The following is a 13,660-nucleotide window of genomic DNA, read 5'->3' as shown; positions in this document are numbered from 1 at the left end:
AATAGTCAAGGAGCATTTCAGTAAATTTTAAAAAGCTTTCTAAGAAGGAGTGGAATGCTTTTTTTTTTTTTTTTTGTGGTACGCGGGCCTCTTACTGTTGTGGCCTCTCCCTCTGCGGAGCACAGGCTCCAGACGCGCAGGCTCAGCGGCCGTGGCTCGCGGGCCCAGCCGCCCCGCGGCATGTGGGATCTTCCCAGACCAGGGCTTAAACCCGTGTCCCCTGCATCGGCAGGCGGACTCTCAACCACTGCACCACCAGGGAAGCCCAAGTGGAATGCTTTTTAAGGTAGAGGTGGCTGTGACTCTGTGGGACTGGCCCTCTCTGGCAGCTTTTCTTAACCATTTCCCATCCTGAAGTCGGAAGTATGCGCAGTCCCAGGGGGTGTACCCAGATTAACGGGGTATAAGGGTGTCTGAAGTAAACTCGCAAGCAGTCCTCATGGTTTATCTCCTTTCTCTCCCACTGAGGAAGCAGTTTGGAATGCCAGCGAGATGACCTTTTTACAGGGAATCCCTGAGTCTACTGTAGGTTCTAAAGATGAAGCTATTTAGAAAATTTGGTTCCTAATATTCCAGATTACTTGCAGTCTTTTGTCACACTGATCACTGTATACAGTGTCATGCCTCTGGGGTTGATAATCACTATAGCATGCCTTATCAGCACATTCTTTTTCTCTAGGTGTGAACTTGTACATTTGGGGGTGATAATTCCTCTGGGAAAATTGGCATTGGGGAGCTATAGACCTGTTTATCCCATATTATAAGTACAAACTATAAAAAGATAAAATTACTGAACCCACTGCAAGTCTCTTCTGGAACAAATATGTGTGTGTGTGTGTGTGTGTGTGTATTTTTTTATTTATTTACTCTATACTAGAGTTATAAGCAAACTTCTAAGCTCTGATATAATGTTTTGGGCCAAATTTTTGAAAGCTAAAGTTTAGGTTATCCAGACTTGGAGTAAACTGTGGTCAGAGAAAAGATGTCCAGGGACATTGTCCTCTGCCAGTTGGGTTGTCACAGCCCTTCCTAAGGTTCAACACATACGATCCCATCATAACTTCTGCTCTAATCTGGTGATCTCCATTCATTCTAGCCCGTTTATTATAAACACCCGTTTATTCCCTCATGGCCTTGTGAAGTTCTGCTCTTTCCTTGTCAAGTTCTACCCACCCCTCAAGGGGGAGTCCAAGTCCTACCTTGACCACAGAACTTCCGTGATACGTGCAGTCTGTGATCAGCCCTAGCTTTTAGTAACCTACTGCTCTTGCTGTTTGTTTCAATTTTTTTTCCCACTCTTCTATGTCATTCTTAGTCCTACGGTATTCATTCCACTGTATTATCCATTCATTTTTACCTATTCTACCGAAATGCCCTCTAAAATCCTCTTGACTAATTAACTTACATTGTCTGTTCACAAGCTGAAAACCCGGTCCTGTGGTTCTTTTAATAACCTTTTTGAAGTCTGCCTATGCAGTTCTACATTGGGGTCGTTCTAATTTGCCGTCTTCTCTCTAAATCCCTTCAAAATTATGTGAGGAAACTACTTCATGTCTCTATGTAAACACTGTTCTGTAAAGATTCATGTTTAAAAAGAAAAAAGAAACATAGATTTTTTTTCACATTTAAAATAAGATGTTTAAAGCAGGAAGGAAAATGGAGCTAATGCAGGTTTCTAGGCTAATGTGAAGAAACAAAATTCCTATGCTATACAAAATGACTTTTCTATCCAAACTGAATAGATACTTTGAAAAAAGTGAGTGCATTTGTTGTCAAGGGTACTGTCTCTGGGGGAAGAAAGAACAATCGTGGTATCTTATTCGAACTGAAAGGCAAATCAAATCATCCAGAATGTCCTTTTTCCTAACTCTTTTTTATTGGGGTGGGACAGTTAGGAACGCTGAAGTAACATTGTAGGGAAAGGCAGCCTAATAATTCCTCCAGGACGAGTAAGACATACTTCTGTCTAACGCTGACTTGGAGAATTTAGGCTGTGCGGGAGCTTGGCTGTTTTAATTCAAGTCCCTGTATTACAGCCCTCCCAGCTTGCCCAGGGGTGGGAGTGGTGGTGCTCTGAATAACTGAGTCTGTGAACCTTGATACATAAAACTATATTCTGCCAATTACAGGGCAGTTAACACTTATGCTGCTGTTAAGAGTCATAGAAGATTGCTAAAATTTAACTTATGCTGCAATCAGGCAGGGAAAGGAAAAGGTAACTTCTTCATTTTTCTCTAAGCGTTGTGTTGTCCACATGAGCTTCTGTCCTGCTGGACAGCCAGAAAGAAGGAAAAGAGAAGCCCCATAATTTTAGCCTAATCCAGTAAAATGACTCTAATAAGGAAATTTAAAAGGTTTCCTTGTTAGCTGTTGGTAAAAAGGTTCAGTCTCTCTGCGCCCTCTCCTTGTTCCTCAGCAAGACAGTCCCTGGGGATATGGTGAGTGGTGTGGGCCCTTGACCCTAGCAGACCAGGCTTGCCTGTCAGGTTGGCCCTTTCCCATCCGCACTGATCTTGCCTAGTGACCCCTGAAGTGTGACTGGGGTGCGCTGTTACTGTGGAGCCTACTGTCGGTTGGGTCTGTGTCTCTCGGCTTGATCAGTGCCCGGTGGTCCTAGCTGATGCGTCCTCCTGGAATGTCAGCATCAGCTGACATTCTGATGCTCCTGAGGGCTGGCTGCGGCTTCCACAGACACCCCATTCAGTCGCCTGACCTCTGCTGAAACAGCTCTCCCTCTCATTGCATCCCACCCTGATCTTCCCTGACTCTAACCTATGTGTTACACACACACACACACACACACACACACAAAACACACACACAAAACACACAAACCCAAAACCCCACACCTGTTCGTTGTCACTGTTAATGAGCAGAGTACTTAATTGGATGGTGTGGCTCACCTTCCATTCCTCACTCACCAACTCTAGGAAAAGCTCAGCCCAGAGGATTGAGATGAATTTGTTAACATTCATGACTCCATGCTCTAGGTAGAGAAGCAGAAGGGCACTTGAGGTAGATGGTACAGTGTGTAGGGCAGGAAGTTAGGAAGACGGGTGGCATGTTGAGAGGGTACAAGGCAGCTTGATGTGGCTGGAGCAGTGGGTCACAAGCAGCGGTGGGGGGCGAGGCTCAGATCGATTGCAGGGGTCTGCACATCTATAGGGAAGCTAAGCATTGTCTTTGTATTGAATAGAAAGAATGACTTAACTGTATATAGATGCTGCCGAAATAAGTAAAATACAATTTATTTGAATTCACGGTAATGTTTTTGTCATATAATTTGCTCAACAGGTACAGAGTTTATGGGTCTGTGATCTACTCCTATGTTAAAATGGTCCCCCACTTAAAAATGGGGAACAAATGGCTTGGTCACTTGGCCTAAGCTGCCCTGGCAGTGACAATAATACAAAAACTAGCAGTAATAGTTAACACTCACATGTACTTACCACATGCAAAGCACTAGTCTGAGCATTTTACAGATGACTCATTTAATGCTCACAGCAGTAGTTTGGAGTTGTGATGCGGAAACTGAGGCAAGATAGCTTGTGTAACTTGCCAAAAGGGCAGGCCTCTGTACTTGGTGGCAGGCAGCAACATGAATTGAAGGCAGAAGGTGAACTTGGAAGTGATCTTCATGGCACTGGTTCTCAACCATGATACTTTAAAAAATAAACAGGTATAACCTGAGATCTCCTGAATCAGGATTGGAGTAGAGAGATGAGACATGGGTATCGGTACTTTTTGTAAAGTTCTAAATGTGAGGCCAATGCATGCTAAGGTTGAAATCTGCTGTTCTATAAAGTTAGCCTTACAGAAAACTCCGTTAAGTGATAGGAAACGTGAAAGTTAATTAAATCAAAGTCTCAAAATACTATGTAAAGAAGCCAGATGAATTGTTTCAGAACATAAAGATTTTATTGAGCATGGTACCTATTGCCACTTGGGTGACACTTCTGAAATTCTGTAACTTTAGCTTCATAAGCATTTATATCTGGAAGGGATTTCCTAGATGATTGAATTTGCTCCTCTTAATTTTCAGGTAAGGAAAAGGGTCTAGTCTCTACTGAGTAACTTACATAACAGCATTTACTGACGATCAGGTTTGTGGAAAGTGCTGTGCTTAGCCCTGTAACAGATGTGACCATGTGTAAGTTATGTAAGGCCTTTTATGAGGCCAGCTGTATTACGACAAAGTTCAGAAAAAGAATGTAAACACAAAAGTCTTATCAAATATTACTGAATTGGATCTGGCCATATATAAAAATGATAATACATCATAAAATGATATCTATCCCAGAAATACAAGGAGGATTCAACATCTAAAAATCAGACAATGTAATTCACCAGATTCAGTCCAAAAAATAAAAAACTATACGAGAAACTCCATAGATGCAGGAAAATCATTTGAAAAAAACTCAACATCCATTCATGATATAAATTCTCAGAAAAGTAGGACTATAAGGGAATTTCTTCAATCTGATAAAACCTTACATAAAACTTACAGCTTACATCATGCTTAATAGCAAAAGACTGAATGTTTTCCCACTAAGATTGGGAACAAGGCTAATGCATTGCCTCTTATCACTTCTTTTCAATACTAGCCAGTGCAAGTAAGGCAAGAAAAAGAAAGAAAGTGTATGCAGATTAGAAGTTTGAAAAAAAAAATAAAGCCATCTCTCTTTGCAGATGACATAATTATATACATAGAAAATCCCATGGAATCTACAAAAAACCTACTAGGCCTGATAAGTGGGTTTAGCAAGATCACAGGCTACAAGGTCAGTATAAAAAAATGTATTTCTCTGTACTGGCACAAAAAGCATTATGAAATACTTAGGTATAAATCCAAGAACATGTGTAAAAGTTGTATGTCAGACACTTCATAAGCCTGATTTAAAAAATCAAATTGAAGTAAGTAGAGGGTCTATCCATGTTCATGGATTGGAAGATTCAGTATTGCTGAGACGTTAATTCTCCCCGTATTGACCTGTCTTTTCAGTGGCAGTCATCTCCTGATCTGTTGGCCTCACCACACATGCATAATAATAAAACCTACGTTTGGAAACATTCACCTCTAAACGGGGAGTGTCCTGGAGCTCAGTCTTCAGACATCTTTTTCTCTTCTCACTCTGGATGTACCCTCACCCAGTCACGTATTTAATATCAGCTCCACAGTGATGACTCCCAAAATTCAGGTTCCTGCCTTCTCTTAGGACCTTATATACAATAATAGTACCACCACCAACTACCCTGTCACCTCTGCTCCCTTTATTCTCCTTATCCTGCCTAACGTGTCCTTTTCTACCTGACATGTACAAGCAACATGAGAAATCCATTGGCATCCTTAATTTCTGCAATGGTGCTAGATTAACAGCCTCTAACTGGGGAGATCAACTTCACGTTTGTCATTCCTGTGTCCCAAACCTTTGTATTCCTCACTTTTCCTAATTAGGTTCTCATTTTATGAACCTTGGAAAGGAGGAGAGACTGGATGAGTACACAAACATGTTTTGTGTATTTCTCAAAAAACTTTTCACGATGGAACTTGGCATAAGTTTTGTATTAGAATCAGGTGAAGAAAATGTTCATTTATCACTTTAAATTGTTTTGTATAAAAAATGCTGTGAACCCAGCTTGTCTCAGTCTTTGTTATTACTCATCACCCCCTCTCCGAAGGAAACGCTAAGTCCTCCAAAATTTCCATTGTTTACAGACCAGACTTATTCCAGGTGTGGGAAGAGACAGCTCCTCTTTTTGAGAGCACATCAATTTAGGAACAGTACAGGAATTTTAACAACAATCGAACTTTGGGGCATGCTTGTGCCAGCGTTCGAAATGTAGCTGTTTAATTAAATATGAAGCATTAGTTCTCAAATCTTCAATATAAAATGTGAAAGAGATACTAATAATAACTAACTTTATTCAATTTTAGATGAATGTGTCACTGTATACCCTGGACCTTAATAAAACCTGTCACATTCACAATTTACTACTGTTTGGTAAATTTCCTCTATAAGCATAACTGATAACCTGATGCTATGAAAAAGTATCTTCTCTTGAGAAGGTTGAACAGGTGTTTGTATTCATGATGTCAGTGATCTCAAAAAAATCCGACTCTCCTTCTTCGACCATCCCACTTTTTCTTTTCATAATAGGAATTTTCTTTGTTAAGCAAAATAGATCTGTCTGGTTATAGATATTATGGGAAGATGTAGGTGGGACAGTACTTGAGTGTCAGATATGACACCTTCTTATCCCCTTGGGGTCAGTAGGTGTTGGTTTCAGTAGAGATTGACTCTGGGTCCCTTGAGGAACATTCTCTTTTGTGGCAATGATTTCTTAGGGAAAAATTTTTTAAAATCTGGCCCAGGAAGTAATTCTGATAGAGAAAGTCCCTAATACTTTTTCTTGCCTGACATTCAGCAAGTGTGGAATGGACTCTGGGTTGTCCAAGAAATCGTGGATTCTGGCATTGTCAGCTGACTTACCATCATTTCTTCCCAGCATGGTGGGAAGAACTCAGACTCATCCTTCTGCCTGGGCTCTGGGTCCTACCTGTCCTTGGACACTTCCCATGCCTGCTTTCTCAATTCCTCACTCTCTGTTGGCTGTTCTCCTTTCTCAAACAAATGGTTCTCTCGATCTTAAGAGGACGAAAGCAAACCTACCTTTGATTTTATATCTCCTTCTAGGTACTTCTCCTTCCATCGTGTTCACTTTACAGCCAAAGTTCATGGCCTTCAGCATAAAACCAAAACTCTACAGCAGCAATAGACAGGCCCTGACTGTTCTGTCCTCGGCTTTATCTCTTGCCGTTGCCCACTTCCCTGTGCTGCTCATCCTGCTGAGTTCCAGGGCCACTCCTTTTCCATCAGAACCTCACCTTGGATATTACTTCTCCCAAGATGCCCCTGAATCACAGATCAGGCTAAGCGGCTCTCACTTGTGTTGGCAGAGTAGCTTAAAGATGGATTTTCCTAAGCCCACTAAGTATGATGTGCTTTTTTTTTTTTGTATATGTGTGTGCTGTGCATCTCCTGTTTGTCGTGGGATCGTGTTTGAAAGATTCCTGTAGAGTTTGTCTTGGTTCTGGTTTATTCCATGCCCTAGAAGTTCACCAGCCTTTAGCAGGGGTAGTCTGAGGTTCACACTAAAAATTGTGTTTTCCTCAGGTCCCTCCAGACCAAGCAGGGCGGGGCAAGGCAGCGTCAGCCTGGCTCAGGGTGGGAGGTGGTGGACAGGCCTGCCCCAAATTCCCCAGGGACATCCTCTTCCTGATTTGGAGACACGCGTGCGCCCCACCTTCATGAAGCCTCAGTCTAGAATATTCTCTGTTTAAGGCGGAGGTTGATGTAAGGGTGTATGTAGGAAACACTCAGAAACAAATGACAGCCCCAGGGATGGCAGTAATAGCAACTTACATGAAAACTGATTGTTCGTGTCCTCTGTCATGTGCAACATGCCTGGGCCTGGGATCGTGCTGGCTCACGTGTGCCTGGAAGGTCATGTGTGACACCTCACCTGGCTTAGCACATGCCAGTTATGCATGGTCTACACCTCTTGAACCGCTAGACTCCAAATGTTTGTCTATTTTATGGCTGTTGGACACATTTAACACATTTTCCTTCAGGAACCATGTTATGTGTGGAGTGGTAGCTCTTGGCAACTCAGTGAATATGCCATTCAATATTGAGACGTAGATGGAGATAGATAGAACTTGTGCATTTTTAAAGTCACATCAATGTACAAATGCAAAATGATATTATTTAGATAATATTTCTATAAGAAGTGCTTCCAGTTTTCCGTCCTGAAATCCCAGGAAACCTCTTCCACTGTTGAAAAGGAAGTAGGATTTTCCAATTACAGGATGATACTAGTTGCTTTGGAATCTTGAGTCACAAATATTTTGGTCAAAACCTGATTAAGGAGTGTGGGTTCTATCTCTCATATAGAAGATTTATGGTAAGCTTTATTTTGAAAAACGTCATTGGAATAATCTCAAACTCATTACATAATTCTCATGAAGGAATTTTTGCTAAGAGAATTTTGGGAACCCCTGCAGGAATACCAGCTAACCCAAGTTTCTAGGTATTATACTGGACCTGACTGGTATAAAATGAATTCTACCGCCCAGATAATGCCTCTTGTGTGCTACTTCCTAAGGCTTTTTTTGTTGGAAATCAACCCTACGTGACTGTTTAGCCCTCTCAGAGCTGAGAGTTTGTGTTGGGAGACCTTCTGCGGTGGGGAATTTCCTGCTGCTTTTCTGATGCCGTATGAATTGTGTAAATGATTGTCAAACAGTTGGCCAGATTGGAAACTGTCACTAAGACTGTACTAATTATTTCTTAGGGGAAGATGAGGAAGTGAGGGTGACCATTGGTTGCTGTTATTTTATTTAAGATATTTTCAAAGTTAACAGCTCTTTAGAGTTTGGTATAAGAAAGTCATTCATGTTGGATTTTAGAGACAGGGAGGTCACTGAGAGGAGGGACTGCTGCAGGGAGCTGGGAGGATGATGGAAGAGCTGAGGGAAATAGCTCGAGTATAAGCAGGGTCCTTCAGTTGAACTGACTGCAGAGAACAAGCTAATGTCTTGTGCTGTGGTCGTCCGGGGATGGTGGCTGATAGCAGAGCATTCCCTGAAGTTTAAGGTCCTCAGATAATTTATTCAATGAAGATTTATTGAATGCTTCCTATGGACTGTGTTGTGTTCTAAGTGTTGGGGATGGAAGCAGGAACAAAACGGACAGAAATCTCTACTCCCGTGGAGCCTATAGTCTAGGAGGGGAGAGGACAGGCAATTTCATAAACAGATTTATGTTAGTTAATGGTGGAAAACTTTATGCAGATAAACAAAGTAGGAAATGAGCGATAGCGATATGGGTCAGGAAAGGCCTCTTCAGGAGGTTGACAGAGACTTGAAGGATGTGAGGGAAGAAGCAGTGTGCAATGTGAGGGAAGTGTTCTAGGATAAGGGGACCGGCAGGGCAAGGCCCAAGACAGAAGCATTAAGGCAAAGCAAGAGTGACTGGAATGGAGGAGAGAAGGGAGAGAGGTCAGCCCCTGTAGAGACTTTGGCTTTATACTGAGAAGGACAGAGAGTCAGTTGAGGATTTTGAGCAGAGCGGGGACATGGTCTAACTTACATGTGAACAAGACCACTCTGGCTCCTGGGTCGAGGTGAGAGATCCTGTGGCTGGAGCAACAGCAGTTGGAGTAGAGGTGGTGAGAAATGGTCAAAAGGGTGATATCCCTTGAAGGCAGAGCTGATAGGATTTGGGGATGGACACAGCGTAGACTGTAAGGCGGGGGGCGGGCCGTTGGGCTCAAGGATTACTTCCAACTGGAAGGATGGAGTTGCCTGTAGTTAAGCGGGGGAAGCCTGTAGGGAGGGCAGGGGTTGGTTTTGGTTTTGGTGGGGGTTGAGTAGAATGATCATGTGTCCTGTTTGATGGTTAGAGGGACAAGGGCAGAGGACCAGAGGCTTTTGCCGTTCTTGTGTCCTCACAACGGCACCCTTAGATATTGCAGACCTCGTGCATTTACAAAGACTAGGCATTAGGATTCGACACACTAGGATTCACAGTACGAGGATCCGGCACTTGCCTTGGAGGGTTACGGGGTCAGGCTTGGGCTGTTGGCAAGCAGAGACCTTGAGAAGCAGCCGTGAGAATTCACAAAGGGGACCCCCGTTGTGCCAGAGCTTCCTGCTGGCACAAACCCTCAAGGATGGGTCTTCCTTCCTGTGGCCACTTCCTTTTTTCTTCTCTTTCTTATGTCAACTTGTCACTGCCATTGGCGGCTGAGTCCAGCCAGGGTTTCTCTGTCCCCTTCTCCAACCAGAGTCTCTCTTCATCTCTTCTTCACTGAGCAGCACAGCCCCCTTTGGTAACAGTGGGACAAATATGCAAGTACAGTCCTCCCTTGGTATCCGTGGGGGATTGGTTCCAGGACCCCCATGGATACCAAAATCCACGGACGCTCGAGTCACTCATGTAAAATGGTGTACTGCGTATTACAGCTGATTCTTTCCCTTATTCTCCCTTGCCCCACCTGTTTTGTTACCTGTTTTGATCTGACAGGTGAGGACTTTGTCTTCACTGAGTTGCACTGATGTGTATTTATATCATAAAATAATCAGAATTTATCTCATTTTGTAAAAATACATTTACTGGGGAAAGAGAGTCTGGTACTTCTGGGCCTTTGGGCATTAAGCCGGGGAGGGGCCACAGTGGTGAGGCAGGAAGGGGAGTCGGGGAGCATCACCCTTCTCTCTTCCTTCCCCCCTTTCAAGCTCTCCCACTGCTTGCCTGTCCCCCTCAGTCCTGCTCCCACGTCCCTTCTCTACGCCAGGTGCCATGCAGATACCTGCTGGTGCAGGGCCGACCTGGGACTCCCTAGCGGAAAAGAAGAGTCTTTCTGAATTGTCGAGCAGGAAGTGGGAGAATCCCTGAAGGTGTGAGTCTGGAGAAAAGCAGGACCAGATCAGGGTTTTAGAAGGAGAATCCTGGCATCTCTAGGAGATGGGGTACAGGAGGAGAGGCAGAGACAAGTTGGTTAGAAGGTGGTTAAAATAAGTTGTGGAGGTGAGGGCCTGTCAGCACGGCTCGTGGGGAGGAAAGTAGGAGAGCAGAGCAGAGGAGGATCTGGTGACTGGAAAGCGGTGGGAGTGAGTGCCGGAGGCGGGGAAGGGCTGCAGGGTGACACAAAGCTGAGTGGTGACAGGCGCTGGCAGAACCGGTGAGGGCAGGAGGCAAGAGGATGTCAGTGGAAGTTACGTCGAGTTTGAGGAGCCTGTGAGATTCCCATGTGGGTGAAGATGTTCTGGGATGGCCACTTAGAGCCACATTGAAGTTAGATGGAAACACAGGGTGAGCGCGGGGAAGATTCAGGGGCTAGAGAAGGACTTGGGAGCTCTGGGTATAAATTACGGTGATTGAGGGGATAAAAATGGGACACGGGCTGTGGGACAGCTCTCGGGAGAGCATCACTCTGTCTGTCTTACATGTATTTCCTTTAGAAACGTTTCTGCCAAGGCATGTTTTGTGTTGGAAGCGTGATGAAGGATAGTTTTGCTTGAACAGAGACAAATTATTTGTCACTGAGCTAGCAACAGCTTGGCCATTACTCATCAAATAGCCACGATCAGTGACATACACAAGCGCTTCCCTTGGAGTTTTGAGTTCCTTTCAGCAGTTTGTTGAAAACACATTCATGACAGAATCTGTGCTAATGCGAAATGCGTCATGCACGTTACCTCATCCTTCAGGTGCTGCTGGGGGCTGAGAGGCGTGAGTGGGCACGACCCGCTTGCGCTTCAACACAGACACAGACGGGACGTTGAAGCCCTTGTTTGATGCTCTTGTGTCTAATGCTCTTGGCTCCTAATTTCCTCTCAGATCTGTTTGTCACCTCAGCATAATCTTATAAACCTAGTTTGGTGGCTTATGTTATAAAGGGTTGCAAATCTCTTCTCAGTGTAACTTCGTGTGTGTGGAAACCTTGTGAATAGATCATTTTAATAATAAGGCTCATTGTTTGAAATGTTCATTATCAAGGTCATGTTTCAGATGCTTTGCTGCGCTAGGAATGAGATTATTTGACAACATGCCCACTGTTTCATATCCAGAACCTGCAATTCTTGTAAAGGCGGTAGTTTGTAATTCATTGCTCTGACTTGAAGGGTGGGATTTTTTTTTCTTTTGAAAGGGTTTAATAACATTTACAGAAACAGGAAGCCAGTGCCAGAATTGATTCGACTGGCTTTTCTTTTCTTAAAGAGCATCTTCCTAGCTGTCTTAGGAGCCAGGAGAAGCCCTCCTGCCCCGCGAGGCTCGCGCTCCAGCTGGCCCACTGCAGTTCCCGAGACCGAAATCAATCACTGGACTGCCAGTGCCGTACCGCCACTCTGCAAGGCAATTACCACCAATCCCCCCCAGTCCACAGGTGTTGAAAGGAATTGCCTGTGGAAATAGATCTGGGAGACAATTACATATATTCACTTGGCATTAATCAATGTTTTTTTCCTTTGACCAAGTCAGGAAAAAAAATGTAATTTTATAAGATTTGTCTGAAGTAGATAATTTTTTGTGTTAGCATGTACATTCGTGCGGTGAAAATTTTTCATGAATTACATTAGAAAGATGATTTTTCTAAACACACTGATCTTATACTGTGTATTATGTTGTATGTCTCCTTAGTTATTTAACACATGCATAATTTTCTTCTCAACTGGGCTGTGGTCTCATAAAAAGGACCAAAGTGCTTCTGCTATTGTATTGAACGTAATTCCTATCACAGTATTAGGCTTATAATATACCATTTCATAATAAATCTGTTTGGGCTGAAACTCAGATGTAGTGGAAAATTCATGTTTCATATTTTTGGAATCTGGATTTCATTTAGACTGAGCGGGAATGTCAGTGCTTTACGTTATATTCGCCATCCACTTGTGCTCTGTGCATGCCCGTGTTTATAACTCTGGTGTGTCAGGATTATTCTGTGGTATCATTTGGAGAGCAGTACGCAGCCCTCAGGATTTAATTGATGTATGGGAAAGACGTTCTTGCTAATTGATTTCGAAGGAACAGTTGGGCTGCAACAGAGCTGTGATCCGATGGCATTATTGTCACCGTGTTACTCACATGGGCACTTTCACTAATGTATTAAGCAATAATGCTATTATTTACCATGTATTCCCCATCACTTGGTGAATAAATTTGAACAGCCAAAGCTGAAGAGTAATTTATTCTTTGTTTTTCAAAGATCTCATCAGAAAATTGAAGACTCAGAAGAGAGCAGCGATGAAATTCTTTGTCGTCTGACGTCTGCGGTAAGGCCATGTGATTTCCCTGCCCAGGGGTGCAGAAATAATGAGGGGTCTTTGAAGGGCGGCAGTCTGGGTAGTGGTGTAGAGAGACACTTGCCCTATGGCTGCTCATCACTGTGGGAGGCCCACGTCAAGGCAAAAGGAGTCAGTGGCATTAACTTGTTCTCTGATGCAGCCTCTCCCGCAAGATCATAGATGCTCTTGGTGGAAAGTTCCTGGAACCTTAGTGGAGGATTTTTTTTTTTTAAATACAGTATGACTTAACCTAGGGAAAGTTGTGACCTGCTGCACAAAGGAGAAGAGACTGTATGTTTCATTAGGAAAAAAAAGATCACTCCAACCAACAAAAGATCAAGTCCTCAGTTTTTAAATGTAGTAGATTGCAACATTTTCATTATGTCTTTTAAAGCCATTAATTAGAGTCAGTAATTGACTTGTTGGTTGAAGGAAAGCTTATCCCCTTCTTCCTAGAAAAAGCTGGCCATGGTCTCTAATCATGGAGCTCCGGTTTTTGACAGGCTCTAGCAATCCTATCTCACAAGATCTTTATCCATTGGCTGGGCTTTCTGGAAACTTTTGTAGCCTTACCAAAGATTCTTGAGTTCTTCTTTAACTGCATTCTTTAAGCGGTGCTTGCCTGAAAGTCATGCTGGCTTGGGTTCTATATGTGGAATGAAACTGATCTTACACAGTTCTTACACTGAGTCTTGGCATCTGGGCACAGCTTGAAAGTTAAAAGTTGTTTTTCCTACTCTTCTGGAATGAAGCTTAGAAAAGTAACTTTTGGCTAAATACAGTGCTCAGTGGTATAAAACTTCACATGAA

At 43.3% G+C, this 13,660-nt stretch overlaps 1 protein-coding gene across 5 annotated transcripts in view; it reads left to right on the top strand.

The window, feature by feature from the left end:
- RAPGEF5 (Rap guanine nucleotide exchange factor 5) overlaps nucleotides 1-13,660 on the top strand; it is a 235,975-nt gene that overhangs the window by 66,651 nt on the left and 155,664 nt on the right. For all 5 annotated transcript variants that reach the window (XM_030857070.2, XM_060304704.1, XM_060304703.1 and 2 more), the window contains exon 6: nucleotides 12,772-12,838. In XM_030857070.2, the coding sequence (XP_030712930.2) occupies nucleotides 12,772-12,838 (67 nt within the window). The remainder of the gene's footprint in view (nucleotides 1-12,771; nucleotides 12,839-13,660) is intronic.

Source organism: Globicephala melas, chromosome 9 (assembly GCF_963455315.2).
Source record: "Globicephala melas chromosome 9, mGloMel1.2, whole genome shotgun sequence".
Taxonomy (NCBI): Eukaryota; Metazoa; Chordata; class Mammalia; order Artiodactyla; family Delphinidae; genus Globicephala; species Globicephala melas.
This window is presented reverse-complemented; position numbering and strand designations above follow the sequence as displayed.